The sequence below is a fragment of the Mesoplodon mirus genome, assembly GCF_964341445.2.
Source record: "Mesoplodon mirus genome assembly, chromosome: 1".
Classification (NCBI taxonomy): domain Eukaryota; kingdom Metazoa; phylum Chordata; class Mammalia; order Artiodactyla; family Ziphiidae; genus Mesoplodon; species Mesoplodon mirus.
Window position 1 is genome coordinate 23,174,093 of NC_138976.1, and position 27,138 is coordinate 23,201,230.

General features: G+C 42.1%; 1 protein-coding gene across 3 annotated transcripts in view; it reads left to right on the forward strand.

Moving 5' to 3' along the window:
* ZCCHC7 (zinc finger CCHC-type containing 7) overlaps positions 1–8,394 on the forward strand; it is a 240,332-nt gene extending 231,938 nt beyond the window's left edge. For all 3 annotated transcript variants that reach the window (XM_082643237.1, XM_082643236.1, XM_082643238.1), the window contains exons 8-9: positions 3,277–3,394; positions 5,856–8,394. In XM_082643237.1, coding sequence (XP_082499363.1) covers positions 3,277–3,394; positions 5,856–6,298 — 561 coding nt within the window. In that variant the 3' untranslated portion in view covers positions 6,299–8,394. The remainder of the gene's footprint in view (positions 1–3,276; positions 3,395–5,855) is intronic.
* The last annotated feature ends 18,744 nt before the right edge of the window (positions 8,395–27,138 follow it).

Genomic DNA, 27,138 nt, shown 5'->3' on the forward strand with positions numbered 1-27,138 from the left:
AAAGAATACTGTATAAACTTCATAAAGTTCAATGTTAGGGACTTCCCTGGCTGTCCAGTGGTTAAAACTCTGTGCTTCCACTGCAGGGGGCAGAGGTTTGATCCCTGATGGGGGAACTAAGATACTGCATGTTGCGTGGCCAAAAAACAAACAAACAAAAAATAAAGTTCAATGTTAAATCTGAAAATGCAGATAAAATAAGTAATTCTCTGCAAAAATATAAATTAATCAAAATGATTGAAGAAGAACAAACTTACATGAACCAATACCACTAAAGAAACTGAATTAATAATCAGAATTCTCCCCACCAAAATATACCAGACCCAGGTAGGTTTGTAGTCAAGTGTTACCAAACCTTTATTCAGATAGATAATCCAAAGAACACCACTCACCTTAGTCTGTGAATCTATTATAACCTAAAAATACTTCAAAATATTTACAGAATGTTACCATTTTTGTGAAATCTGAACACTTCAAAGTTATACTATTGTTTATTGGAATATTTATTAATAGTAAGAGTATTAAAATATGAGAATGGAAGGCACCAACTTTAAGACCATGGCAGCTTCTGGAAAAGGAAGGAGATGAATGGGAAGTGGGAAGGAGAGTTAGACAGAGGATCTCAATTATATCGTTAATGCTTAGGGGGAAACAACTAAATTAAGGGTAAATGTTGATTTGATAAAGCTAAATGGTTAGGTACAGATTTCCATTACTTTATTTTCTATACTTAAGTGTATATTTAGAATGATTGCTAGTTTTTTTTGGTTTTTTTTGTTTTTTGTTTTTGTTTTTGTTTTTGTTTTTGTTTTGCGGTACGCGGGCCTCTCACTGTTGTGGCCTCTCCCGTTGCGGAGCACAGGCTCCGGATGCGCAGGCTCAGTGGCCATGGCTCACGGGCCCAGCCGCTCCGCGGCATGTGGGATCTTCCTGGATCGGGGCACGAACCCATGTCCCGTGCATCGGCAGGTGGACTCTCAACTGTTGCGCCACCAGGGAAGCCCGACTCCTAGTTTTTAAAATCTACAAATTATGTTTCTAAGTGTATGGTGGCCAGTTTGGTCAAGTATCTTAGAATTACAAGTTGACCTCTTGCACTGTTGGTGGAAATGTAAATGGATACAGCCACTATGGAAAACAGTATGGAGTTTCCTTAAAAAACTAAAAATAGAACTACCATACGACCCAGCAATCCCACTACTAGGCATATACCCTGAGAAAACCATAATTCAAAAAGAGTCACGTACCACGATGTTTATTGCAGCCCTGTTTACAATAGCCAGGACATGGAAGCAACCTAAGTGTCCAACAACAGATGAATGGATAAAGAAGATGTGGTACATATATACAATGGAATATTACTCAGCCATAAGAAGAAACGAAATTGAGTTATTTGTAGTGAGGTGGGTGGACGTAGAGCCTGTCATACAGAGTAAAGTAAGTCAGAAAGAGAAAAACAAATACCGTATGCTAACACATATACATGGAATCTAAAAAAAAAAAAAAATGGTTCTGAAGAACCTAGAGGCAGGACAGGAATAAAGACGCAGACGTAGAGAATGGACTTGAGGACACAGGGAATGGGAAGGGTAAGCTGGGGTGAAGTGAGAGAGTGGCATGGATACATATACACTACCAAATGTAAAATCGATAGCTAGTGGGAAGCAGCCACATAGCACAGGGAGATCAGCTCGGTGCTTTGTGACCACCTAGAAGGGTGGGATAGGGAGGGTGGGAGGGAGACACAAGAGGGAGGGGTTATGGGGATGTATGTATATGTATAGCTGATTCACTTTGATATAAAGCAGAAACTAACACACCATTGTAAAGCAATTATACTCCAATAAAGATGTTAAGAAAAAGAATTACAAGTTGAGTATATAATGACAAAGTTATGATAAATCAGCTAAATTCTATGCAGATATTTCACATACTTTCTTCCTAAGAGGTACAGATTTTCCCCATTATCTGAAATTAGAGCGTTCCTGTGAAACCTTTCCTAAATCAAAGTAGCTGTAAAGCAAAGAAGCAGTTACCTTACAACACATCTTTCTAACAAATGCAAAAAATAAATGGAGATAAAGCACAGATGCTCACAGACACAGTTCAAAGCTATGGCGGCTTGATGCCGAGATGCTGAATGTAGTTCCTGGGGGAGGAGCTTGGTGGTGCCACTCTCACTGCTCCAGGTGCTCACTGTCTCTGTAATGGTTGCTGCAAAACAAATGCTAAACACTATTTTCACTTTTCACCTTTTCTTGTAAAGGTGAAAATCCTCTTCATATTTCTTTCTGCTAGTGAAAACAGGTCTTTCATAAAAGTGAAGCGGTATAAAGCAAACTTTTTAAAAGCAGGGATACTTGTAGTTTAATTTTTCTTCAGTACCTAGCTAAGAAGCACTGAACGTTTATAATAAATTTTAGGCAAGATGGCAGAAGACAGAAGCGGAAAGTTCCAAAATGAAGCCTCTTTCAAATGAAAGACATTATTTGGTTTGAGACAAGCTGAATGGATATGTGTCACAGACCAGGATAAACAAAGCCTACTACATGGGACATGGGTCAGGCCAAGGATGTGGATTTGGAAAGTAGCAGCTACCAGAAGGCCAGAGTCAGGAGAGTAGGGAGCTGTCCTGGGGTGAGTGAGAGGAGTGATCTCTTCTTGAGTAGGGGGAGCAAAGAGAAGAGAGGTTTCCTTCAGAATTACCTAGGAACATTTTCAAGCTAGGCACAACCCACCACCACCCTGCTCCCCACCATAAGAATCACTGCCCTTGTGAGCAGTGAGTGTTGGCTTAAAATAAGCTTGCAAAAAACTACTTGTGTGGATGAAGAGGAGTAAAGGGCTAAGAATTTACCCCCACATTGAGGGTGTAAATATGAAGAGAAGAAGAAAAGGAGAAACACTTGATGGCTGTTAGAAGAGACAGACAAGCAAAGAGCTGATAAAACATAATTTTAAGTAAAATAAACCCTCCAACAGAGGAACAAGGCATTGCTAAGGGAGAGGGTTGGCAGGGAAGATTTTTAAAAGATAAGAAGGGTTTTGTAGGTAAAGAAATAAAGGAAGAAAATCCAAGCCTGAAAGACTAGCATGTAAGCACGATCGGGTATTTGGCTGATCCTCCCAGTGTCCCAGCAAGACCACATCCTGCAGCCACAGTGTGAGTATCAGCAGTGGGGGCTCATCACTAATTACAGTGGTCCATAATCTTACAAAAAAAGTTGTCTGAACAGTGTGACCTCGTGACATCATAATTTCAAATACAATTTGCAGGAATGTACAGAAAGACGAATGTTTAACCAGACCTTTCCAACATCTCCATTCATCTACTACTATGATGACAAATATGAAATCCGGGAGAGAGATCGGAGAATAAAACGAAAAGTGAAAGGTATGTTACTAGATTTCTTACTAAATCACCTTTGCAATAGTTCCTAAATTTCTTTTTTTGCACTGTCTTTGCAAACTGCTTTGTGGGCCTTTGGTTAGGACAGAAAATGTTTTTAATAGTTACTATAGAAACTGGAACTTTCTTTTTTTCTTTTCTTTTTTTAAAATTTATTTATTTATTTATTTTTGGCTGCATTGGGTCTTTGTTGCTGCATGCGGGCTTTCTCTAGTTGTGGCGAGTAGGGGCTACTCTTTGTTGCGGTGCACGGGCTTCTCATTGCCGTGGCTTCTCCTGTTGCAGAGCTTAGGCTCTAGGCGCGCGGGCTTCAGTAGTTGTGGCTCGTGGGGTCTAGAGTGCAGGCTCAGTAGTTGTGGTGCTCCGCGGCATGTGGGATCTTCCCGGCCCAGGGCTCGAACCTGTGTCCCCTGCATTGGCAAATGGATTCTTAACCACTGCGCCACCAGGGAAACCCGAAACTGGAACTTTCTTGATCTCCAGAAATCAAGCACCCACTTCCAAAATCCTGTGGGGTTTTTTTTGTTTTTTTTTGTTGTTGTTTTTTGTTTTTGCGTTACGCGGGCCTCTCACTGTTATGGCCTCTCCCATTGCGGAGCACAGGCTCCGGACGCGCAGGCTCAGCGGCCATGGCTCACGGACCTAGTCACTCCGCGGCATGCGGGATCTTCCCGGACCGGGGCACGAACCCGCGTCCCCTGCATCAGCAGGCGGACTCTCAACCACTGCGCCACCAGGGAAGCCCCAAAATCCTGTGTTTTAATCTATTCACCGTGAACATTTTTCTCACATAATGATCATTTTAGAAAATGTCCAGAAAATACTTATATCCATTTATGCATGCAGAGTTTTTAAAGCTTCTTTGGAGATTTTTCTTTTTGACAAATAATTATGTTCTCCCTCTTTATATCTCTAGTATTTTTCAAGCAAAGAAAAGCTTTCCCTGCCAGGTGATTCCTGGAGCTTCCCCAAAGAAGTCATTTTTTATTGGCCACCATTATGAACAGAGCTCCAGGTCCACAGCCACCCTCCATTTCTTTATTTGCTGTTGCTAACATAATGTTCTTTCTCACCAAATTATTTTATAATTTAGGCTTATTTTCTCTGCCACTCTTCTTTCTTGCCGTATGCTTCACAGTGGTTTACGAAGTTACTTTTTTTGCTTTCAGGACCAAATAGTTCCATATTTTTCAAGTTAACTCATACATTGTTGACCCTTGGCCTTTACATTATTCTCTTCCAGACTCTCTCTGAGTTCAGGTCCTTTCAAAATGAAGATAGTAATTTTGGAGGCGAGTAGAGGAATTACTTCTCAACTTCTGCATATTTTGCATATTTTATCTCTCTATGTAGAGAAATTATAGTACAAGAAGATAATGATTAGACAACTAAATTTTTAAAAGATTACAAAGAAATGCACCAAAATGTCATCTCTGGATTAAAGGGTTGTGGGTGCTTTCTTTGTTATTTCCTCTGTACTTTTCTGTATTTCCCAACTTTTCTTTAATGAGCATTTATAACTTTTATAATCAGGGAAATACCCTTTGTTCTCCTTTTTAATTAGTTATGTCAGCAACTCTGTGGTACAGATCCACTTTGAGACTCATTATATTGAACTTTATACTGAAGTCTATAAGTAATTATTGATACTTACTTTTGCTCTATATTCTAGAATTCATTTTTGTCCCCTAAGTATACTACTTCGCACTCTGTCCCATTTTTTTATTGGTGACTTCTTTAATCTTTCAAGGTTCTGTTGACCTTAGTTTTCATCCCTCACTGTAACCTCATCTCCCACTTATCCCATCAGAATCACTACCATCAGACGCTTATAGTAAGAGTGCCAAGTCCTGATAAAATATCACATCAGATCTGGCACTTAAACCTCTTAGATACACAAGTGTGTGCACATATGCACACTCAGTCTCTAAGCCAGCGATCTCTACTCTGGAGGAATAATCTGGAGGAATAATCTCCTGTCCAGTATGGCATCCACCTATAAGTACTGTGGCCAGACTTTATCTTCAGAGTATAATTGAAATGTCATATGAAACTGTCAAAAGGCCACATTATACATCTTGCTTCACCTTATCATCAAGGGCTGTCTCTTTATCACTGGAACTTGAATTGGTCAGACATGACTTTTCACAAAGCTGACATGATTACTGCTCTCACTGGTCCCTGTCTCCCTTGTTGAACCTAGTTAAACTGTATTGAACAAAATAAGTATCATTGGGTTTCTGGATGTTTTCCATGTTTAGAAATATAGAACTACAACCATTGAGTTTTTAGTGAGTGATTTTTTTACCTTAGTAAGGGCTCTTTAGAATGTCATATCATTAATGCATTTAAATGTCTGGCTTCCCTCTCTGCTAAGTTATTTACAGACCAATGAAAGCTCTGCATGGAGCTGCTGAATATGCAGAAATACTTTTATATTTTCCAGAACTCCAGAAGAATGGGGACTTTCCAAGGCAGTTCAAGAGGCCTCATATGGAAGCAGCAGATAAGAGGCCCCACCGTGATATGAGGAAGAACCATGCCTCATGGAGAAGTAACACGTGGCCTCAAGAAAAGAAAGAAACCCAAAAAGAAGCCATGAACAGGACCAGCAGAGAGCGTGAGAAGCACAGGAAGGCTGACAGGTGTCATGAAGTGGATGAGGACTACCCCAGGGGCCCCAGAGTCCACTCTTCTCCTGGCACTGTCAAAACCCAGAAGCCTCACAAGCCCTTTCACCACTCATTGCATTACCACAAGCCAAAAGAAGACAGGCTGCCCAGAGAGGGCAGGAGGGTCAGGCATAAGAAAAAGGAGAGCTGTTTGGAGGATGATGGCAATGATAATTTATTTCTCATTAAGCAGAGGAAAAAAAAGTCTAAGCTGTGAGTTAGCTTCTGATTTGGCTTCCCAGTGTTTGGTCTTCATGTCTACAACATCCTCGCGATATTTGTATTACCTATGATTAAATAAAATGAGGTTTTTGTTTTTGTTTTTTTAATCTCAGCCATACCTAGAGCTATTGAACAAAGTCCTTGGAGATCTCAGTTCTCTGTGTCCAACAGGTTATTAGGTGAGAAAACAGAAAGATAAACTCGGACTTCCCCTGTTCCAGGACGTCATTATTCACTCAGTACCCTAGGGATAGGAAGAATTAATCTTTTCACAAAAAATTTTTTTTTAATATTTTGAAAAAATAAAAAAGCTCATTAAATGTATGCAGTGTGAGTATGAAAATTAAATCCTTGCAAGAAGATAAATTAATGCTAATATGAAAAATTCATCATTCTTTTTCAGCATTCCTTTTTTTTTTTAATATCGGAAAGGATAATAACTATGTATCTAAATCTGGCTTTTCTTGCTTCTGAAGGTGGTGTCAGAATCTTACTTTGGTCAGGGTATCATACACAGGCTGAAAATGAAGGTGTCGTCATTGAAGCACTGAAGAGACAGGGAACTGGGTTTTAGAGCAAAATACAAGTAAGGAATCCATCCAGAGTAAATGTTGAGAAACAGATTTCCTGAAACAAGTGAAAAGAGTCATCAAAAATTTTAACTTAATCACAAGGAAATCGTTTTTACCATTTTTACAGCCATACTTGAGGAAGACTGTCCCTCAGATATTTAAGATGAATATCATCCAATTTAAAAAATTGTTTTGGGGGCTTCCCTGGTGGCGCAGTGGTTGAGAGTCTGCCTGCCGATGCAGGGGACACAGGTTCGTGCCCCGGTCCGGGAAGATCCCACATGCCGCGGAGTGGCTGGGCCCATGAGCCATGGCCGCTGAGCCTGCGCATCCGGAGCCTGTGCTCCGCAACGGGAGAGGCCACAACAGTGAGAGGCCCGCATACCACACACACACAAAAAAAATTGTTTTGTTCTCATGGGTTTTTTAACTACCACAGAGTTACACAGAAATTTTTATACTTGTGAACCTTTTGTACTTATCAGAGCCTAATGTTAGAATAAGAAAAATAAAATGTCTGAAATAGAGTAAATAAATTTGTCTACTATGTAAAAAGACAATGAGAGTCTGAGTAGTGACAGAGGGTGTACTTGGGTTGGACAAGTGACTAAAGTTATAAAATCTCTATAAACTGGAGTCAAATGCCCTTACTGTGCCCAAGCACTAGCTTTATGCCAGAATAAAATGAGATGGAGACACAAAATGTTTCTCCATGTTCTCCAACAATTGGAATCTTAAATTTGTGTTTTACTCTTTGTGAAGTACACAGTCTGCTGTATATCTGGTAGGATTAGCTCTCTTTTCTTTTGGAGGGCAAGGGAGAATCTCTCCTCTAGAATCAGACTTATTGTCTTTAGTTTACCACCTTCCCTGTGGCTGCCCAGCTTTCAGCTAAGTGTCAAGTGTTCGTTGTGTGTTGGTGGTTGGCTTCCTAACATCTACTGGGATTGTTCTGACCCTAAGGTAAGTGGGCACAGTTTTTTAATACCCTGCTAAAAGTGGCAGCCATGAAAAATGGCTTCACAGAGTGGTAAGCCTTGAGATAATTGGCATTATTTCTCAGTAGAACCTGGGACAGGTGTGGCTTATTACTGATGTGGTGTGACTAGCATTCCTTCAGATCTGAGGACCTCTGCTTTCAGGGCAGAAATGGGATTGCCTTTCATACTTAGAAAATTGTTTGGAGGAGGGAAGAAACAAAGCTCTTCTTCTATTTGTTTCTGCACGTTATCTTCTTTTTCCTCCCAAATTTTATTTTTTTTTATTAGACAAACATTTTGTTCTGGGGTATAATTTACCCTTCAGGTCCGTGCATTTATATGCAGATAGGAAAGGAGGCTGAGCTACTTCACTTTGGGGCATTAGGATGATAAGGAAAGAACCAAAGCACAAGGGGAGCTTCCGCTCCATTTCCTCTTCATTGCCCTTGGCACCTGGCTCTTACACCAAGTGTTCAGTTGGTCAGTGTACTCGCACACTAACTTTCCATACAAGAATGTGGAGTTTAGGGCTTCCCTGGTGGCGCAGTGGTTGAGAGTCCGCCTGCCGCTGCAGGGGACACGGGTTCGTGCCCTGGTCCAGGAAGATCCCATATGCCGCGGAGCGGCTGGGCCCATGAGCCATGGCCGCTGAGCCTGCACATCCGGAGCCTGTGCTCCGCAATGGGAGAGGCCACAACAGTGAGAGGCCCGCGTACCGCAAAAAAAAAAAAAAAAAAAAAAAGGGAGTTAAAAATATTTAGTGATTTGACAATCAAATAAGACTTTAAATGGATAAATGTGGTTAAGAGAAAAGGAGGTGTCCCAAACAATAAGGATCCACATAGTTGCTAAGATTGAGAAGACTCTAAACATCTTTTGCCTTTGGTCCCACTTTGATTAGAAACAGCCTGAGTAGCTCCTTTCCTGGGTTCTAGCTTGCTTCATATTTGGCATTCTTAGAATAGAGCACAAAGACACCGTCTCCCGTTTTCTCAGTGGAAAGCCTTGCTTTCATGGACCATGCTACTGGCAGTGCCTATGATTTCAGAACCATGCTATTAACAGCACTGATCGTCAGCTCTTTAGTTTTATGTTCTACAAGGAGTACATATTCTTTTTAAGGGGGAAAATATTTTTAAAAGTTTTTTCTAGTTACCATCTGTCATCATACAAAGTTATTACAATATTATTGACTATACTCAACATACTGTACACTTCATCCCCATGACTCATTTTTAACTGGAAGTTTGTACCTTTTTTTAAATTGAATTATAATTGACTTACAAATTATATTAGCTTTAGGTATACAACATAATGTATAAAGTGATTCAGTACTTTATACATTACAAAATTATCACCACTGGGCTTCCCTGGTGGCGCAGTGGTTGAGAATCTGCCTGCTAATGCAGGGGACACGGGTTCGAGCCCTGGTCTGGGAGGATCCCACATGCCGCGGAGCAACTAGGCCCATGAGCCACAACTACTGAGCCTGTGCGTCTGGAGCCTGTGCTCCGCAACAAGAGAGGCCGCGATGGTGAGAGGCCTGCGCACCGCGATGAAGAGTGGCCCCCGCTGGCCACAACTAGAGAAAGCCCTCGCACAGAAACGAAGACCCAACACAGCAAAAATAAATAAATTAATAAACACAGCAAAAATAAATAAATTAATTTAAAAAAATTATCACCACGATAAGTCTACTTACAGTCTGTCACCATGCAGAGTTATTACAATATTATTGACTGTGTTCCCTACGGTGTATATTACATCCCTGTGATTTATTTATTTTATAACTGGAAGTTTGTACCTCTTAATCTCCCTTATCTATTTCATTCATTCCCCCCACCTGTCTCCCCTCTGACAATCACCAGTTCTCTTTGAGTCTGTTTATGCTTTGTTATGCTTATTTCTTTGTTTTGTTTTTTATTCCACATGTAAGTGAAATCATATGGTATTCATCTTCCTCTGTCATTTATTTCACTTAGCATGAAACCCTCTAGGTCAGTCTGTATTGTTGCAAATGTCAAGATTTCATTCTTTTTTATGGTTGAGTAATATTCCAGTGTGTGTGTATGTGTGTGTGTGTGTGTGTGTATCACAGCTTTATCCATTCGTCTATTCATGGGTACTCAGGTTGCTTCCATACCTTGGCTCCTGTAGATAATGCTGCACTGAACATAGTGTTTTCAAATTAGTGTTTTTGTTTTCTTTAGAAAAATATCCAAAGAGGGGAATTCCCTAACGGTCCAGTGGTTAGGACCCCTTGTGTTCACTGCCAAGGGCCTGGGTTCAGTCCCTGGTAGAGGAACTAAGATCCCACAAGCCACGTGGTGCAGCCAAAAAAAAAAGAAAAATATCCAGAAGTGGAATTGCTGGATCATATAGTAGTTCTATCTTCAATTTTTTAAGGAACCTCCATGCTGTTTTCCATAGGGGCTATACCAATTTACATTCCCACCAACAGTGCATGAGAGTTCCTTTTTTTCCCACATCCTTGCCAACAACTTGTTATTTCTTATCTTTCTGATAATAGCTATTGTGACAGGTGTGAGGTGATATCTCATTGTGGTCTTGATTTGCATTTCCCTAATGATTAGTGATGTTGAGCATCTTTTAATGTGCCTGTTGGCCATCTGTAGGTCTTCTTTGGAAAAATGTCTATTCAGGTCCTCTGCCTATTTTTTAATCGGGGTTTTTTTTTTTATATTGAGTTGTATGAGTTCTTTCTGTATTTTAGATAATAACCCCTTATCTAATATATCATTTACAAATATCTTCTCCCAATCAGTAGGTGGCCTTTTTGTTTTGTTGATAGCTTCCTTTGCTGTGCAAAAGTGATGCAGTCCCACTTATTTATTTTTTGCTTTTGTTTCCCTTACTGAGAAGACATCCAAAAAAATATGGCTAAATGACAGAGCATGCTGCCTATGTTTTCTTCTAGAAGTTTTACAGTTTCAGGTCTTATATTTAACTCTTTAATCTATTTTGAGTTTATTTTTGTATATCGTGTGAGAAAGTAGTCCAGTTTGATTCTTTTCCATGTAGCTGTTCAGTTTTCCCAACACCATTTATTAAACAGGCTTTCTTTTCCCCATTGTATATTCTTGCCTCCTTTATCGTAGATTAATTGAACATGTAAATGTGGGTTCATTTATGGGCACTCCTCTGTTCCATTGATCTATGTGTCTCTTTTTGTGCCAGTACTGTACTGTTTTGATCACTGTAGCTTTGCAGTATAGTTTGAAATCAGTGAGCATGATACCTCCAGCTTTGTTGTTCTTTCTCAAGATGGTTTTGGCTATTTGGGGTCTTTTGTGTTTCCATATAAATTTTAGAATTATTTGTTCTAGTTCTGTGAAAAATGGCATTGGTATTTTGATAGGGATTACAATCTGTAGATTGCCTTAGGTAGTATGGTCATTTTAACAATATTAATTCTTCTAATCCATGAGCACAGTATATATTTCCATTTGTTTGTGTCATCTTCAGTTTCCTTTATCAGTGTCTCAGAGTTTTCCAAGTACAAGTCTTTTACCTCCTTGGTTAGATATATTCCTAGGTATTTTATTCTTTTTGATACAGTTTTAAATGGGATTGTTTTCTTAATTTCTCTTTCTGATAGTTCATTGTTAGCATATAGGAACACAAAAGATTTCTGTATATTAATTTGTATCTTACAACTTTACTGAATTCATTTAGTAGTTCTGATAGTTTTTTGGTGGCATTGTTAGGATTTTCTATGTATAGTATCATATCATCTGCAAACAGTAACAAGTTTTACTTCTTCCTTTTCAATCTAGGTTTCTTTTATTTCTTTTTCTTGTCTAACTGCTGTGGCTAGGACTTCTAGTACTATGTTGAATAGAAGTGGCGAGAGTGGGCATCCTTGTCTTTGTCCTGATCTTAGAGGAGATGCTTTCAGGTTTTCACTGTTGAGTATGATGTTAGCTGTGGGCTTGTCATACGTGGCCTTTATTATGTTATGTTCCCTCTATACTTACTTTGTGGAGATTCCCTGGTGGTCCAGTGGTTAGGATTCGGCACTTTCGCTGCCAGGGCCTGGATTCAATCCCTGGTTGGGGAACTAAGATCCTGCAAGCTGTGTGACATGGCCAAAAATAGATAAATAAATAAATAAATGTTAAATTTTGTCAAAAGCTTTTTCTGCATCTGTTATATGATTTTTATTCTTCAATTTGTTAATGTAGTGTATCGCATTGATTAATCAGGGTGTTGAACCATGCTTGCATCTTGGCATAAATCCCACTTGATCATGATGTATGATCCTTTTAATGTACTGTTGAATTTGGTTTGCTAATATTTTTTGTTGAGGATTTTTGCATCTGTGTTCATCAGTGATATTGGCCTGTAATTTTCTTTCTATTGTGGTGTCTTTGGTTTTGCTATCAGGGTGGTGCTGGCCTCATAGAATGAGTTCAGAAGCATTTCTTCCTCTTTAGTTTTTTGGAATAGTTTGATAAGGATAGGTGTTAGCTCTTCTTTAAATGTTTAGTAGAATTCACCTGTAAAGCCATCTGACCCTGGACTTTTGTTTGTTGGGAGTTTTTTGGGGGGTTTTTGTTTGTTTTGTTTTGTTTTTTATTACTGATTCAATTTCATTACTGGTAATTGGTCTGCCATATATGTGTGTGTGTGTGTGTGTGTGTGTGTGTGTGTGTGTGTGTGTTTTGCCGTACGTGGGCCTCTCACTGTTGTGGTCTCTCCCGTTGCGGAGCACAGGCTCTGGACACGCAGGCTCAGCGGCCATGGCTCATGGGCCCAGCCGCTCCACGGCATGTGGGATCTTCCCGGACTGGGGCACGAACCCGCGTCCCCTGCATCGACAGGCGGACTCTCAACCACTGCGCCACCAGGGAAGCCCAGTCTGTCATATTTTTTATTTCTTCCTGATTCAGTCTTGGGAGATTATATATTTCTAGCAATTTATTAATTTCTTCTAGGTTGTCCATTTTATTGGCATATAATTGTTTATGTTAATCTCTTATGATCCTTTGTATTCTGATGATGTCAGTTACAACTTCTCTTTCTGACTTTATCTCTTTTTTTCTTGATGAATGTGGCTAAAGTTTATCAATTTTGTTTATCTTTCTTAGTTCTGTTGTTTTTTGGCCTCTATATCATTTATTTCTGCTCTGATCTTTATTATTTCTTTTATTCTACTAACTCTGGGTTTTGTTTGGTCTTTTTGTAGTTCCTTTAGATGTAAGGTTAGGTTGTGTATTTGAGATTTTTCTTGTTTCCTGAGGTAGGCTTGTACCACTATAAACTTCCTTCTTAGAACTGCTTTTGCTGCATCCCATAGATTTTTGTATCATTTTGTTTCCATTTTCATTTAACTCCAGGTATTTTTAAACTTCCTCTTATTTCTTCAGTGATCCATTGGCTGTTCAGTAGCATATTGTTTAGCCTCCACATGTTTGTGTTTTTTGTGGTTTTCTTGTAGGTGATTTTTAGTCTCATACCATTGTGGTCAGAAAAGATGCTTGTATGACTTAAGTCTTCTTAAATTTAGTGAGACTTGTTTTGTGGCCTAGCATGTGATCTATCCTGAAGAGTGTTCTGTGTGCACTTTATTTTTTTCCCCCACCCCCCCACACCCCGTGTGCACTTTAAAAGAATGTGTATTCTGCTGCTTTTGGAGGTAAAGTTTTATACATATGCACACACGCGCACGCACACACACACATATATCATATATATATATGATATATATGTATCTGATCTAATGTGTCATTTAAGGCCAGTGCTTCCTTATTGATTTTCTGTCTGGATGATCTCTCTGCCCATGTAAGTGGGGTGTTAAAGTCCCGTACTATTATTGTATTATTTTCAAATTCTCCCTTTATGTTTGTTAATATTTGCTTTATGTATTTAGGTGCTTCTCTGTTGGGTGCATATATATTTACAATTGTATATCTTCTTGTTGGCTAGATCTCTTTATCATTATATAACATTCTTCTTTGTCTCTCATTACAGTCTCAATACAGTCTATTTTGTCTGGTATAAGTATTGCTACCAAAGGGGGGAAATGTTTTTAACATAAAAATCATACTTAATGGGCTTCCCTGGTGGCACAGTGGTTGAGAGTCCGCCTGCTGATGCAGGGGACACGGGTTTGTGCCCCGGTCCAGGAAGATCCCACATGCCGCAGAGCGGCTAGGCCCATGAGCCATGGCCGCTGAGCCCGCGCATCTGGAGCCTGTGCTCTGCAACGGAAGAGGCCACAACAGTGAGAAGCCCGTGTACCACAAAAAAAAAAAAAAAAAAAAGAAATCATACTTAATTCTTCTACCCAAAGATATGGTTAAAATTCTTAGTGTCTATCTGTCCAGACTTTTTTCTATATATAAATATATTGTTTTGTAGCCTGTTTTTCCACTTAATAATGAAAATCTTTCTTTCTGATCAAACATATATCTACATCATTTTTAATGGTTACATGATGTCCTATTATATAGTTATACCATAATTTATTTAATCAGCTCTCTGTTGTTGACTTTTTTGGTTGCTTCTGATTTTCATTATTAAAAAAAAAAAATCTCTCTACACACATCATATCTTCTCCAGTTATTCCATATAAAACAGAACTTATGGGCTTCCCTGGTGGCGCAGTGGTTGAGAGTTCGCCTGCCGATGCAGGGGACCCGGGTTCGTGCCCCGGTCTGGGAGGATCCCACATGCCGCGGAGCGGCTGGGCCCGTGGGCCATGGCCGCTGGGCCTGCGCGTCCGGGGCCTGTGCTTCGCGGCGGGAGAGGCCGCAGCGGTGGGAGGACCGCGTACTGCAAAAAAACAAAACAAAACAAAAAAAACAACTTATGTGTCAAAAAACATGCATATATTTCATGCAGTTTTAGTACATGTTGAAAATTACAGTCTTGGCAGTGTATGAGAGTGTTCATCTCCCCACTCCCACAATAACATGGAATATTTTCATTCCTTTTTCTCTTTTCCACTCTGATGGGCAAAGAAACATTATTTGTTAGTGCTGCAGGGAAAAGATTGATATGAGCTGTGTTTGTAAGGAGAGACAGGGTTAACAGTATACCAATAATCTGTTGATAAGAGATACAGAATGAAGCTGCTCATAGGAAACAACTGAAAATTCTTCTGCCTGCAAAAGATTACATACAAAATAATAGAATCATTCCTTCATCACTATCTTGATCCCCTGATCTTATCATTTTGGGTATTCACAGTTTAGAGGGTAGTGCTGGCATCTAGTGAGTAGAGACCAGGAATGTTGCTAGAATCCTACAATGCACAAGACAGTCTCCTACAACAAAGAATTAACCAGCCCAAAATATCAGTAGTGCTGAGGTTGAGAAACCCTAATTGAATCCCCAACCCCTTTCTCAAAAGGAATTCTCACTAGAAGAAGTGGGTGCAGGTTGCCTTCCACATCTGACAGGATGTACCCTTATCTTGTAAAGCTTAGACATTCATCAGACTGTGCTGGTGTTTGAGAGTTTGGTGGGGTATGTCCCACTCATCTGAAATAAGGGCCTCTAGTTTCATGGCATGAATATCTACAGACCATTTGGACTCCTTTGTGGTGGGACGAGGCTACTGGCCGCTCAGCCAGCTGAGGGGAATTACTTACTGGTATAACCAGGAAGCATGGATACAAATGCTAGAGCACCAGGCTGGGGTGTTAGCTGTGTTGCAATAAATTGAGAATTGTGGTGTGAGAACAAAGGGAGTAAACTGAGGCAGGGGACAGTGTGGTGGGCAGGGTTGGAGACTATCTAATGGGACATTTGATTGGTTAAGAATGTCAGTAGGGGGCTTCCCTGGTGGCACAGGGTTAAGAAGCCGCCTGCCAGTGCAGGGGACACGGGTTTGTGCCCTGGTCCGGGAAGATCACACATGCCGTGGAGCAGCTAAGCCCATGGGCCACAGCTACTGAGCCTGCGCTCTAGAGCCCGCGTGCCACAACTACTGAAGCCCACGTGCTTAGAGCCCGTGCTCCGCAACATGAGAAGCCACTGCAGTGAGAAGCTTGCGCACCGCAAGGAAGAGTAACCCCCGCTCTCCCCAACTAGAGAAAGCCCACATGCAGCAACAAAGACCCAACACAGCCAAAAATAAAGAAATTTATTAAAAAAAAGAAAGCATGTCAGTAGGTTGTAGACACTAGGACCCAAGTCCAGCACAGGCCCCTAGGGTTTGGACTTATTCACATTTCAAAAAGTACCAACGATTGGAAGACATGCAGTGCCTGTCATGCAGAGAATCACTTCATGTGATGAAGCTGTTTCAGAGTTGTGCTATCCAGAGAGAACAACTTAAGTTTCAGGTGCTTTTAATGTATGTTTAATGTATATGATGGACATTGTATTGGGTTGGCCAAAAGTTCCTTTGGTTTTTAAGTAAAACTAAAAGCCACATTTTTCATTTTAACCAAGAATCTTATTGAACAGTGTTTTCACCGATTTGTTCCACTACTTTCTGCCGTTTTTCAGGCAACTTCATAATTCCATCTTACCAAAACTTTTTATCTTTTTGAGCAAAGAACTGTTCCAGGTGCCTTTTACAGTCTTCCAGGGAATTGAAATTTTTTCCATTAAGAGAATTTTGTAAAGAGCAAAATAAATGGAAAACCGAAGGTGCAATGTCTTGTGAATACATACCCATCCTAACAATTGTGAAATAAATCAGCTTTTAAAGTGATTTACTGGGAAATGTTTCCAATAAAACACAGTAAGGGACTGGGGAAGTGGGACAGGGAAGAGAAGAGAAAGAATCCAAACTGGATTCCTTATCAAATCAGGGTCCCACAGAGGGTAGCTCTCAGAATCCCAAGGGAACACTAGAGACAGCAGGGGCCACACCTCAAAGTTGCCCTGATCAGGGGTAAAGGAGTATGTGTGTCTATATCATTTTTTGTTTTGTTTTAAATCAGCCATTGTTTAAGAGATGCTCCAGGAGCCTTTCCCAATCAACTCTGGCTCTAGACAAAAGTGGGTTTGGGCAGTGAGAAGGCAGCCTCCTGACAGAGACACGGGAATATGAATGAAAAACATCATCTGCTATAACCGTAAACTCAGAATAGCCCTTACCACAAAAGAATACTTGGCAGTCATACACCAAAAAATGTTTTTTAATTTTTGAATGCAGAAATACAACTTCATTTTGATGTACTATATGTAATCATTTTCTCAATAAGAGTTTATCAGCTTGTGGTACTCATATGACAGTGCAAAATGAAAGAGCCCAGAATATCAAATTTATTGCAGCATATATCATAAGTCTTTATCAAAAGTAGTTTCAGAAATTTCTACTTCCAGGCAAGACTGGAGTAACAGGGATCAGATTTACCCTCCATCCTGAAACAATGTAAAAATATATGTGAAGCAGTTTTCAAGGCATTGAACATAGACAAGGAAGAACAGTGAACTTTGAGAGATGGCCTTCTGATTGCCCCAGCTGACTGCATGGAGGGTTTCCCAATTGTGGAGCAAGGAGGGGAAACCCAGGAAGAGCCTCACTGAGGAAACAGAGCTGGCAGTCTGGAGAAGCCAAAATAGCTAGAGTTTGCAGGTCGGATTATCAGAAAGGAGAGAGCTGCATAGAGAGAGAGCCCAGAGATCTATGTGCAGAGGGTCCCCAGCTAAGTACTGGTCAGTGCTTATGTGTGAGGAAACCACCTGAAAGGATTAGAGGGAACTGTATCTGGAGCTCACACAAGGCCAAGAATAGTTTCTGTTCTCACCAGTCAGAGTGGAAAACCTCATAGTTCATGCAGCAGTGACTACAGTACTCAGAAGAGTTTTTGGTCTAAACTTTTCTCTGGTTCTGCCTAACTAGCTTAAACACAAGACCTGAAAGAGCCAGAGTGTTTCCAAATAACTTAACCAATTCCAAGAACAAAGCTCAGGAATATTTATAGGAATAAAAAAAATATGCAGCACCCAATAAGGTCAAATTGACAATGGAATACTACAAAAAATGCAAATTATAGTAACAGAAGATCCATGGTTGCCTGGAGGTGGGGATGATTGGGTAGGGCAGGAAGATTACAAAGGGGCACAAGGAAACTTGGGGGTGGTGAATACCTTCATTATCCTGATTGAGGGATAGTTTCACAGATGTATATATATGTCAAAACAAAAGTCTAATTTCATTCATAATCTACTGGAAACATTTTAATGTTTTTTCACTGAATTGAGAATATTCTGGAAAAAAAAATAGGGTAAGGCCAAGGATCAGTAGTCCGCAGGCCATCCTCAGTTTTGTTTCCTGCTTTGCCCATGGGGGCGCTAAGAAGGAGACTGATCACAAGGCACATGTCCAACTTTTGGGGCCTGGGGGAGGGCAGTAGCTGACCTCTCAGGCCTAAGTGGTAGGAAATGTATCTAAGAGGCATGCTAGTGAAAATCTGCACCAGCACTGGGGGACCATGGCGCAGAGGCTGATGTCTAACTTCCTGCCCTAACATTCAAAGCCTTCCCAGCTTATCTTCTGCAGTTTTTCTCTCCTCTTTCTCCTCTGCCTCCTTCACCCTTCCAGACCCATCGGATAAATGATTAGGTCATGCTTTACCTATGCTGTTGCTTCCTTCCAGAATATCCTATTCCACTTCTATGACCACCACAGACAACATTAATCCTTTGGTATTCTTATTGCCTTTTGAGTTATTTAGTCAACAGGTGTTTACCATGGACCCTTTTTGTGCCGGTAGTAGTATTGATTAAGGTTGACTTTACTAAGAAATCTCAAGGCTCAGGGACTAACAAGCAATTGAAGAGAAAAACACAAAAATGACTTTGTCATACAGGTGAGGAGTGCAGGGATGGATATGGATCGTCCTGTCAAGGAGAGTCAAGGGGACTGGGCAGGACCTCTCTTGCCCAGGACTTCCAATGGGTGTTCATAACAGAATAAAAAATTTCCAGGATAACGAAAGGGAAGAGCCCTTCAAGGAGAAGGAATCTTGTCAGTAAAGGCATGGAGATATGAAACAGCAAGGATGTAGCCCATACTCATTTCCTGGGGCTCAAACTAGATGGCTTAAAACAATAGAATTTGTTCTTTCACAGTTCTGGAGGCCTGAAGTCCAACATCAAGATGTCAGTAGAGTTGGTTCCTTTTTTTTTTTTAATTTTTTAAAAATTGAAGTACAGTTGATTTATAATACTATATTAGTTTCTGGTATACAACAGTGATTCAAAATTTTTATAGATTATACTCCATTTAAAGTTGTTATAAAATATTTGCTATATTCTCTGTGATGTAAAATATATCCTTGTAGCTTATTTATTTTATGCATAGTAGTTTGTACCTCTTAATCACCATCCCTATTTTGCTCCTTCCCCGTTCCCTCTCCCCACTGGTAACCACTAGTTTGTTCTCTTTATCTGTGGGTCTTCTGCTTTTTTGTTATGATCACTAGTTTGTTGTATTTTTTAGATTCCACATATAAGTGATATCATACAGTATTTGTTTTTCTCTGTCTGACTTATTTCACTTAGCATAATGCCCTCCAAGTTCATTCATGTTGCTGCAAATGGCAAAATTTCATTCTTTTTTATGGCTGAATAGTATTCCATTGTATATATATACCACATCTTCTTTATCCATTCATCTGTTGATGGACACTTAGGTTGCCTCCACATCTTGGCTATTGTGAACAATGCTGCCATGAACATTGGGGTGCAAGTATCTTTTTGAATTACTCTTTTTGTTTTCTTTGGATATATACCCAGGAGTAGAATTGCTGGATCATATGGTAGTTCTGTTTTTAGTTTTTTGAGGAACTTCCATACTGTTTTCCATCATGGCTGCCCCAATTTACATTCCTACCAACAGTGTACATGTGTTCCCTTTTCTCCACATCCTTGCCAACATTTTTTATTTGTGGTCTTTTTGATGATAGCCATTCTGACAGGTGTGAGGTGATATCTCGTTGTGGTTTTTTGATTTACATTTCTCTGATGACTAGTGATGTTGAGCATCTTTGCATGTGCCTGTTGACTAACTGTAGGTCTTCTTTGGAAAACTGCCTATTCAGGTCTTCTCTCAATTTTTTAATTGGGTTGATTGTTTTTTGATATTGAATTGTATGAGCTGTTTATATATTTTGGATATTAACCTCTTACCAGTCATATCATTTGCAAGTATTCTCTCCCAGTCAGTAGGTTGTCGTTTTATGTCGATGGTTTCCTTTACTCTGCAAAAGTTCCCTTTGTTTATTTTGCTTTTGTTTCCTTTGCCTAAAGAGACAGGTCCAAAAAAATATTGCTACAATTTATGCCTATGTTCTCTTCTAGAAGTTTTATGGTTTCCAGTCTTACATTTAGGTCTTTAATCCATTTTGAGTTTATTTTTGTATATGGTGTTAGAGAATGTTCTAATTTCATTCTGTTAAATGTAGCTGTCCAGTTTTCCCAGCACCACTTATTAAAGAGACTACCTTTTCTCCATTGTATATTCTTGCCTCCTTTGTCATAGATTAATTGGCCATAAGTATGTGGGTTTATTTCTGTGCTCTCTGTTCTGTTCCACTGACCTATGTGTCTGTTTTTGTGCCAGTACCATACTGTTTTGATTACTGTAGTTTTGTAGTATAGTCTGTGGTCAAGGAGCATGATACCTCCAGCTCTGTTCTGCCAGTTGGTTCCTTCTTGATGCTCTGAGGGTAAATCTGTTCCCTGCCTCTCTCCCAGATTCTGGTGGCAGTCCTTGATGCTTCCACACATAACTCCAATCTCTGCCTCCATATTCTCCTCTATGTTTCTATGTGCCTTGGCTTTAGGGCCGATCCTAAGGCCAAGATGGTCTCAAGGATCCAAGATCCTTAATTACCTCTGCAAAGACCCTATTTCCAGTTAAGTTCACATTCATGGGTACTGGGGATTAAGACTTGTATTATATCTTTGAGGGGAACACTATCCAACCCACTACACACCCCCAAGAACTGTAAGAGGAATTGCTTCTACCATGCTGCACTTTGTTTTTATTCCCTGAGCTTTTATAGGGGGATGCAGTATTTCATCTGTTATTCTTCTCTGAATCTCCATTCTGATTTATACTTTTCTTAAGGCTATTTTAATTATTTATAATTTCTCATCTTGCATATATTCTCATACCTGAATTCCTCTGTGAAATATATGTTGGGTAAATAAATGCCTCAGTGCCTCCCTTTTGATGAAGAAGGCTTTTCCAAGAATAAGGGAATAGGGTTGAGGGGAGTAGGGAGGTATAGAAGGATCACCAAAGACAAAAGGAAAGGGGAGATCTCTGGGGGGCCACTGGAATGGTGCTGGGGACCCAGGGAAGGTCAGAGACCAGGAGCTTCCTATCTCTCATTCCCTTGAGGGAAGGTCCTCTCTGGAAATGCCCTTTGGCAGCCCGAGTGAGGACAGAAGGTGGGTACACGTGCAAAGGAAGGATTTCCTGTGGAGAAACCAGACCATCACTTCCTTCCCTCTGAGTTACCTACTTCATATCAAAGAGTTCAGCCCTGTACACACTAGCGAATAGTCCTAACAAATTTTCACTTACGTCCCCCAAGTATGTCCACCAAACATAAGTTAGCCTTTTAAACATAACAGACCAGTGTAAACATATTGCTAATCAGATGTTGTCACAAGGACATGTGCCTTTTTGAGCTCTGATAACTTGTGACTTCCTCTCAGGGCCCCAGTTTCCTCGTTATAAAATTCGAAGCAGTGAGATCAGCCTGGATGAGTTCTTAGTCGGTCTCTGCTCTTATGTTCTGTGGTCTATGGTGACTGGAATCCCTGGGCTTAACCAAACCAGAATCACCACTGGCTTCACTCAAGAGCAATAATGATGACCAGTGTGCAGCACTGCCTCTCTGTGGGCAGTCCTCAATCTACCAGCAGCTCAGCAAGTCCCCAGCCTGCCCAACTCTGTCATTGAATTCGCATTAGCAACTCATGGCCCTTACAGTAAGCATCACCTGGCTGTCTTCCCATGACCCAGCCTCTGAGAGCCTTCTTACTGTACACAGTCTCCTTCTCCATCCATCTTTCCAGCTGCTCATGTCAGGCCCAGCCTCTCTCCGAGGAGAGTCTTCCAGCTGATTCCTCGTGACCCCACAAGCCAATACCTCATTCATGCCTCACCAACCAATCACAGGCGTGGCTGGTGCACAGCCTGGGAACTTTATATAAGTGCCATGATAGCTGGTTAAACATCACACTTGTGGACCTTTTTAGGAAAAGCTGAGTATCAATCCCTTGATAATGAACATAATCCCTCCATTTGATACTGTTTCAGTAGGAAACCCAGTCTCAGCATATGGGTCACAGCACCTTTTTGAGCATACAACTAGTGTTAAGTGCTTAGAACTGGCTGTTGTATGGCAGCCTCATGGAGTCAGATCTCTGTTTTTAGCTTTTACACAATTAATTGTTCAATCCCCAAAGCCACAAGTAAGGAGCAGAGGTCACAGAAGAAAGTAAGAGCCACAGTTCCCATAGCAAGGCAGATGGGAACCCATAAAGAACCCAGAGTTCACACCCCAACCCATGCCCTGATCAGGTGTGGCCCACTCTGGACCTCCACACTGGGCCATCCAGCCAACTCAATAAATACTTCTTGAGTATCTCACCTGAGCCAGGTCCTGTGCTGACAAGGGCTCCCCTACTCTTGAGGAGCTCTCGTTTTCTCTAGTGAGTGAGACAGATTCACACCCCGTTCAGTCCTACAACAGACATTTATAGGATAGCTGTTATGTGCCAGGCACTGCACTGAAGTCAAGGTGCAGTGATGAGCCAGACAAATATGATGCATGCACTCATGGGGCTTGTAGCCCATGGAGAAGACAGACTCTGTACGAGCGAGTTGAGTGCTACAAAGTGTTCCTGGTGTAGAGTAGGGGCTCAAACATATGTTGATAGAATAAAGAGATAAAGGCCATGTCATCTTTCTCCTTTCTCACAGGGTCCAGAATGGGGCCTGACACAGGCGTCAGTAAATGAATGTAACTCACTGGTCCCCAGCACCATTCTGTGTGTGATATTACCAAAATAGGGATGACTAAAACCTTAGTGCACTGGACTGGGAGGTTGCCCTTCCAAATGGAAAGGTCCACAGTAGTTCCTTTGGGAAGGTGGCTTAAGGCTGGAGAGGGTGAGTGTGGGACTCCCATTGGAGTGTTTTGGGGGGGTACAGAGGTTGCTGGTGTTGCTGTGTCAAGCCTCAGGCAGACAAAACAAGACAAACCTTGTTAAATTATCATTGTGAGGTCTGTCGTTCAAACGGACGTTAAGAGCAAAGAAAATTCAAGTCTGCTAACGTAATGCTGGAGCAGAAATCACCCTGATCTTTCAGAAAACAACCACACAGACACTTCCTTAAAGAAGTTTAGTCCAGGAGGACTAATATTTTTTCTAATCAAAGTTCCCTGTTTTAGAAAGAAACCCCATGAGTTTCAATACTGTCATCTGTTGTAATCCATCAGACATGTTTCCTGCCCTCAGAGAGCTTCCTTTTTAACTGGAGGAGAGAGAAACCCTGAAATGGATGGCAGTAACTCAAGTTAAAAAGAAGCCCAGATGTGAGACTGTGCAGGAAGGGGTCACTTGCAGGGTCAGTGATGGTGGGGACCCAGGAAAACTTCACAGAGCAGGTGACCTTGGAATTGGCCCTTGGAGCAGAGGGAAGACTTTGACATGCAGGATAAGAGGAAATATGTTTCAGAAGAAATCCAGGTATAGGCAATATCCGGGATGTAGGAAAATCTAGAGCACACTTAAGTAAGAGGGCCTAGTTCATTAGCCTTGACCATGGATAACATGAAAGGGAGTAGGGGGAGATAAATTGGAGCAAGATCACTGAAGGCTCCAAATTTCAGGCCAAGGAGTGTGGTCCTCTGTGTTTCATTTTCCTCATCCATAAACATGGAGATAATACCCTCTCTCCTGCAAGAATTAAAGTATCTGATACATATGAATTACATATATTACTTGCTTAGTGTCTGATAAATAGAAATGCTTCTTTTTTTTTTTTTTTTTTTTTTTTGCGGTATGCGGGCCTCTCACTGTTGTGGCCTCTCCCGTTGCGGAGCACAGGCTCCGGATGCGCAGGCCCAGCGGCCATGGCTCACGGGCCCAGCCGCTCCGCGGCATATGGGATCCTCCCAGACCGGGGCACGAACCCGTATCCCCTGCATCGGCAGGCGGACTCTCAACCACTGCGCCACCAGGGAGGCCCTAGAAATGCTTCTTAAACAGTAACTAACACCATGGCAGTGGTAGCAATAGGGAACCATCACGGATTTTGAGTAGGGAAATGGATGGCACCCTCAGAGACGGGTTTAGATTAACACAGCACCACACAAATTAGCACTTTTAATGATGTTAGTCCTGGGACTTCCCTGGTGGTGCAGTGGTTAAAAATCCGCCTGCCAATGCAGGGGACACAGGTTCGAGCCCTGGTCCGGGAATATCCCACATGCCACGGAGCAACTAAGCCCGTGCACCACAACTCCTGAGCCTGCGCTCTTGAGCCCGCGAGTGACAACTACTGAGCCCGCGTGCCATAACTACTGAAGCCCATAAGCCTAGGGCCCGTGCTCCGCAACAAGAGAAGCCACCACGGTGACAAGCCCGCGCACTGCAATGAATAGTAGCCCCTGCTCTCAGCAACCAGAGAAAGCCCGCGTGCAGCAACAAAGACCCAACACAGCCAAAAATAAATAAATAAATTTATAATAAAAATTTTAAAAATTAAAAAAAATATATTAGTCCTTTTGGACATTGCTCTTCTAAGGAATTAAGTGTTCTTTATCCGCCTTTGCGCAGAGGGTGGTGCTTGGTTGCATCAGTCAGGGTTCTCCAGAGAAACAAAACCAGTAGGATATGTATACAGAAAGAAAAAGATGTATTTAAGCCCACACAGCTGTTGAGGATGGCAAGTCCAGAATGTGTAGGGCAGCCAGCAGGCTGGAAACTCAGGCAGGACTTCTGTCTTACAGTTTTGAAGCAGAATCCCTTCTTCTTCAGGAAACCTCAGTTTTTACCCTGAAGGTCTATCAGCTAGCTAATAGCATGAGACCTCCCCACACTGTGGAGGGGAATGTCCTTTACTGGCAGTGAATTTGTTGTAGATGTTAATTACATCTACAGACCACCTCGCCTGCAACATGTAGACTAGTATTTGACCAAACAGCTGGGCGCCATCACCTAGCCAAGTACGCATACAGAATTAACCAGCACAGTGGTCTTTATCTCAAAGAGGGAAACTGAGGCAGAAACTTGGCAAAACCCTAATCCCTAGAACATGGTACCAGGCCTGCCAGATAACTTCTGTACCTTGGTAATCATTTTACATTATTTATTCCTGCTTCCTAGGTAAAAGTCTCCACAGACCAGAGCCAAGCCAAACCTCTGTGGGGTATATTGTGCCAAACGCTGATGCAGCCAGAGATGCAGACTTTGACTTGGTGCCAAGAAGCCCCTCCTGACTGGAGTTTCCAACAGTGGGACAGACCGCCTGGGATGCAGTGGGCTCAAGGTCCCTGGAGGTGAGCAACCAGAGGAGATTCAAACATCCCCTGAGAGTGGGACCAGGCACCAGGAGGGAGCCCCTGCAGAGGGTCTGAATTCTGATAACCCTAGATACTATAAATGTTGCTCAGAAAAGTCCCTGCTTCTTCCTCCTCTCCACACCCCTCCCCTACCCCGAAGTGAGCCGTCAGAGGTTGGAACCTCCCCAAATGGAAACCATCTGCATGCCTTTCTCACCCTTCCTCCACCAGCCTCCTCTCCCCAGCCAGCTTCGCCTGGTTAATCTTTCTTGGAGGAGAGCTTGTCAAACTCGCCTCTGCCTCAGCCTCCTTTCACACCCCACCTCATCCTCCACGCCTACCCACATGGAGCCTCGGGGGGTCCCAGGGGATCCACCATCATCCTGGACAAGTCATGGGTCACCAACCACTTCTCTTCTGTGCCTACACCCAGTTAATCATTTCTTCCTGGTGATTTGCATGGCAACCCTCTTGCGCTTAGCTGCTCAGGGGAGTTTTCTGGTTTCATTGCCTCAATTAACATTAGCCTCCTGGGTCACTCTGGATTCCCCTGCCAACCCACCACAGACCTGGCCTCTGAAGCCTGCCTATCTATGCTCCAGGGGGTTCTTGTCTTCTCATGGGCCTTCCCTTACCATCAGCAAGCCAGGCTATGCATGCAGCACCATCTTGCAAGGGATGGGGAGATCTCGGCCACGGCAGGATTCTTGAAGTTCTGGTGGATGTCAGAGCTGCAAAGGCCTGAAAGATTGTCTAGTTTACTCTGGCCCACCCGACTTCACCCCCACTTTACAGATGGGGAAACTGAGGCCAGCACAGGGAAAAGGCTTGCCCATGGTCATTCCTCAAGTCAGAGGAAGAGCCAGGCCTAGGCTTTGGGTTCCTCTCCCTCAGCCCCTTCTGTCTCCCTCTGCCACACTTTGGCAACAGAAAACAGAAAGCATCTCTGAAAACATCATTATGTTAGGAGTGAGTGAAAAAATGTGTTTCGTGCTTAAATATTGAATCTCAACAATGTTGTTCCCTCCAGGCAGCTGTTTGCAAGAAGCTCTGGGCGTAGCCATGAGCTGGGCTGTGGCATGGAGCCAGAGGGCAGGAGGGAGAAGAGACCTACCTCCCTCCCAGCCAGGAGCTCTTTTAGTACAACGAACTGAGCACCTCCTAAGTCACATTGCCCCACAGAGTCATTACCAGGAGCCAGGGAACAAATGAACATGAGGATACAGGAACTAGACCCAGAGGACAGGGAGAAAATAAGAAAGGAAGGGGGAAGCAGCAGTAGATCCAGGGAACACGGGGTAGATACCTCAAAGACCTCAAGTTCCTGGACCATCAGGGGCCGACACAAGTCCCAGCACTTGCTATAAAAGATCATCTCGGGGGCTTCCCTGGTGGCACAGTGGTTGAGAGTCCGCCTGCCGATGCAGGGGACACGGGTTCATGCCCCGGTCCGGGAAGATCCCACAGGCCGCGGAGCGGCTGGACCCATGAGCCATGGCCGCTGAGCCTGCCCATCCGGAGTCTGTGCTCCGCAACGGGAGAGGCCACAACGGTGAGAGGCCCGTGTATCGAAAAAACAAACAAACAAAAAAAACCGATCATCTCGGGGTTTCCATTACACAGAAACTGTCAAATCAGAAAGTCACCATTCTACAAGTTGGAGGACCTTCAGAAATTATCAAATCTAGAAACCTGTATGGTACATATGGGGAAACTGAGGCCCATAAAGAGCTTCTTATCCTGCACTGAGTTAGGGGCAGAGCCAGG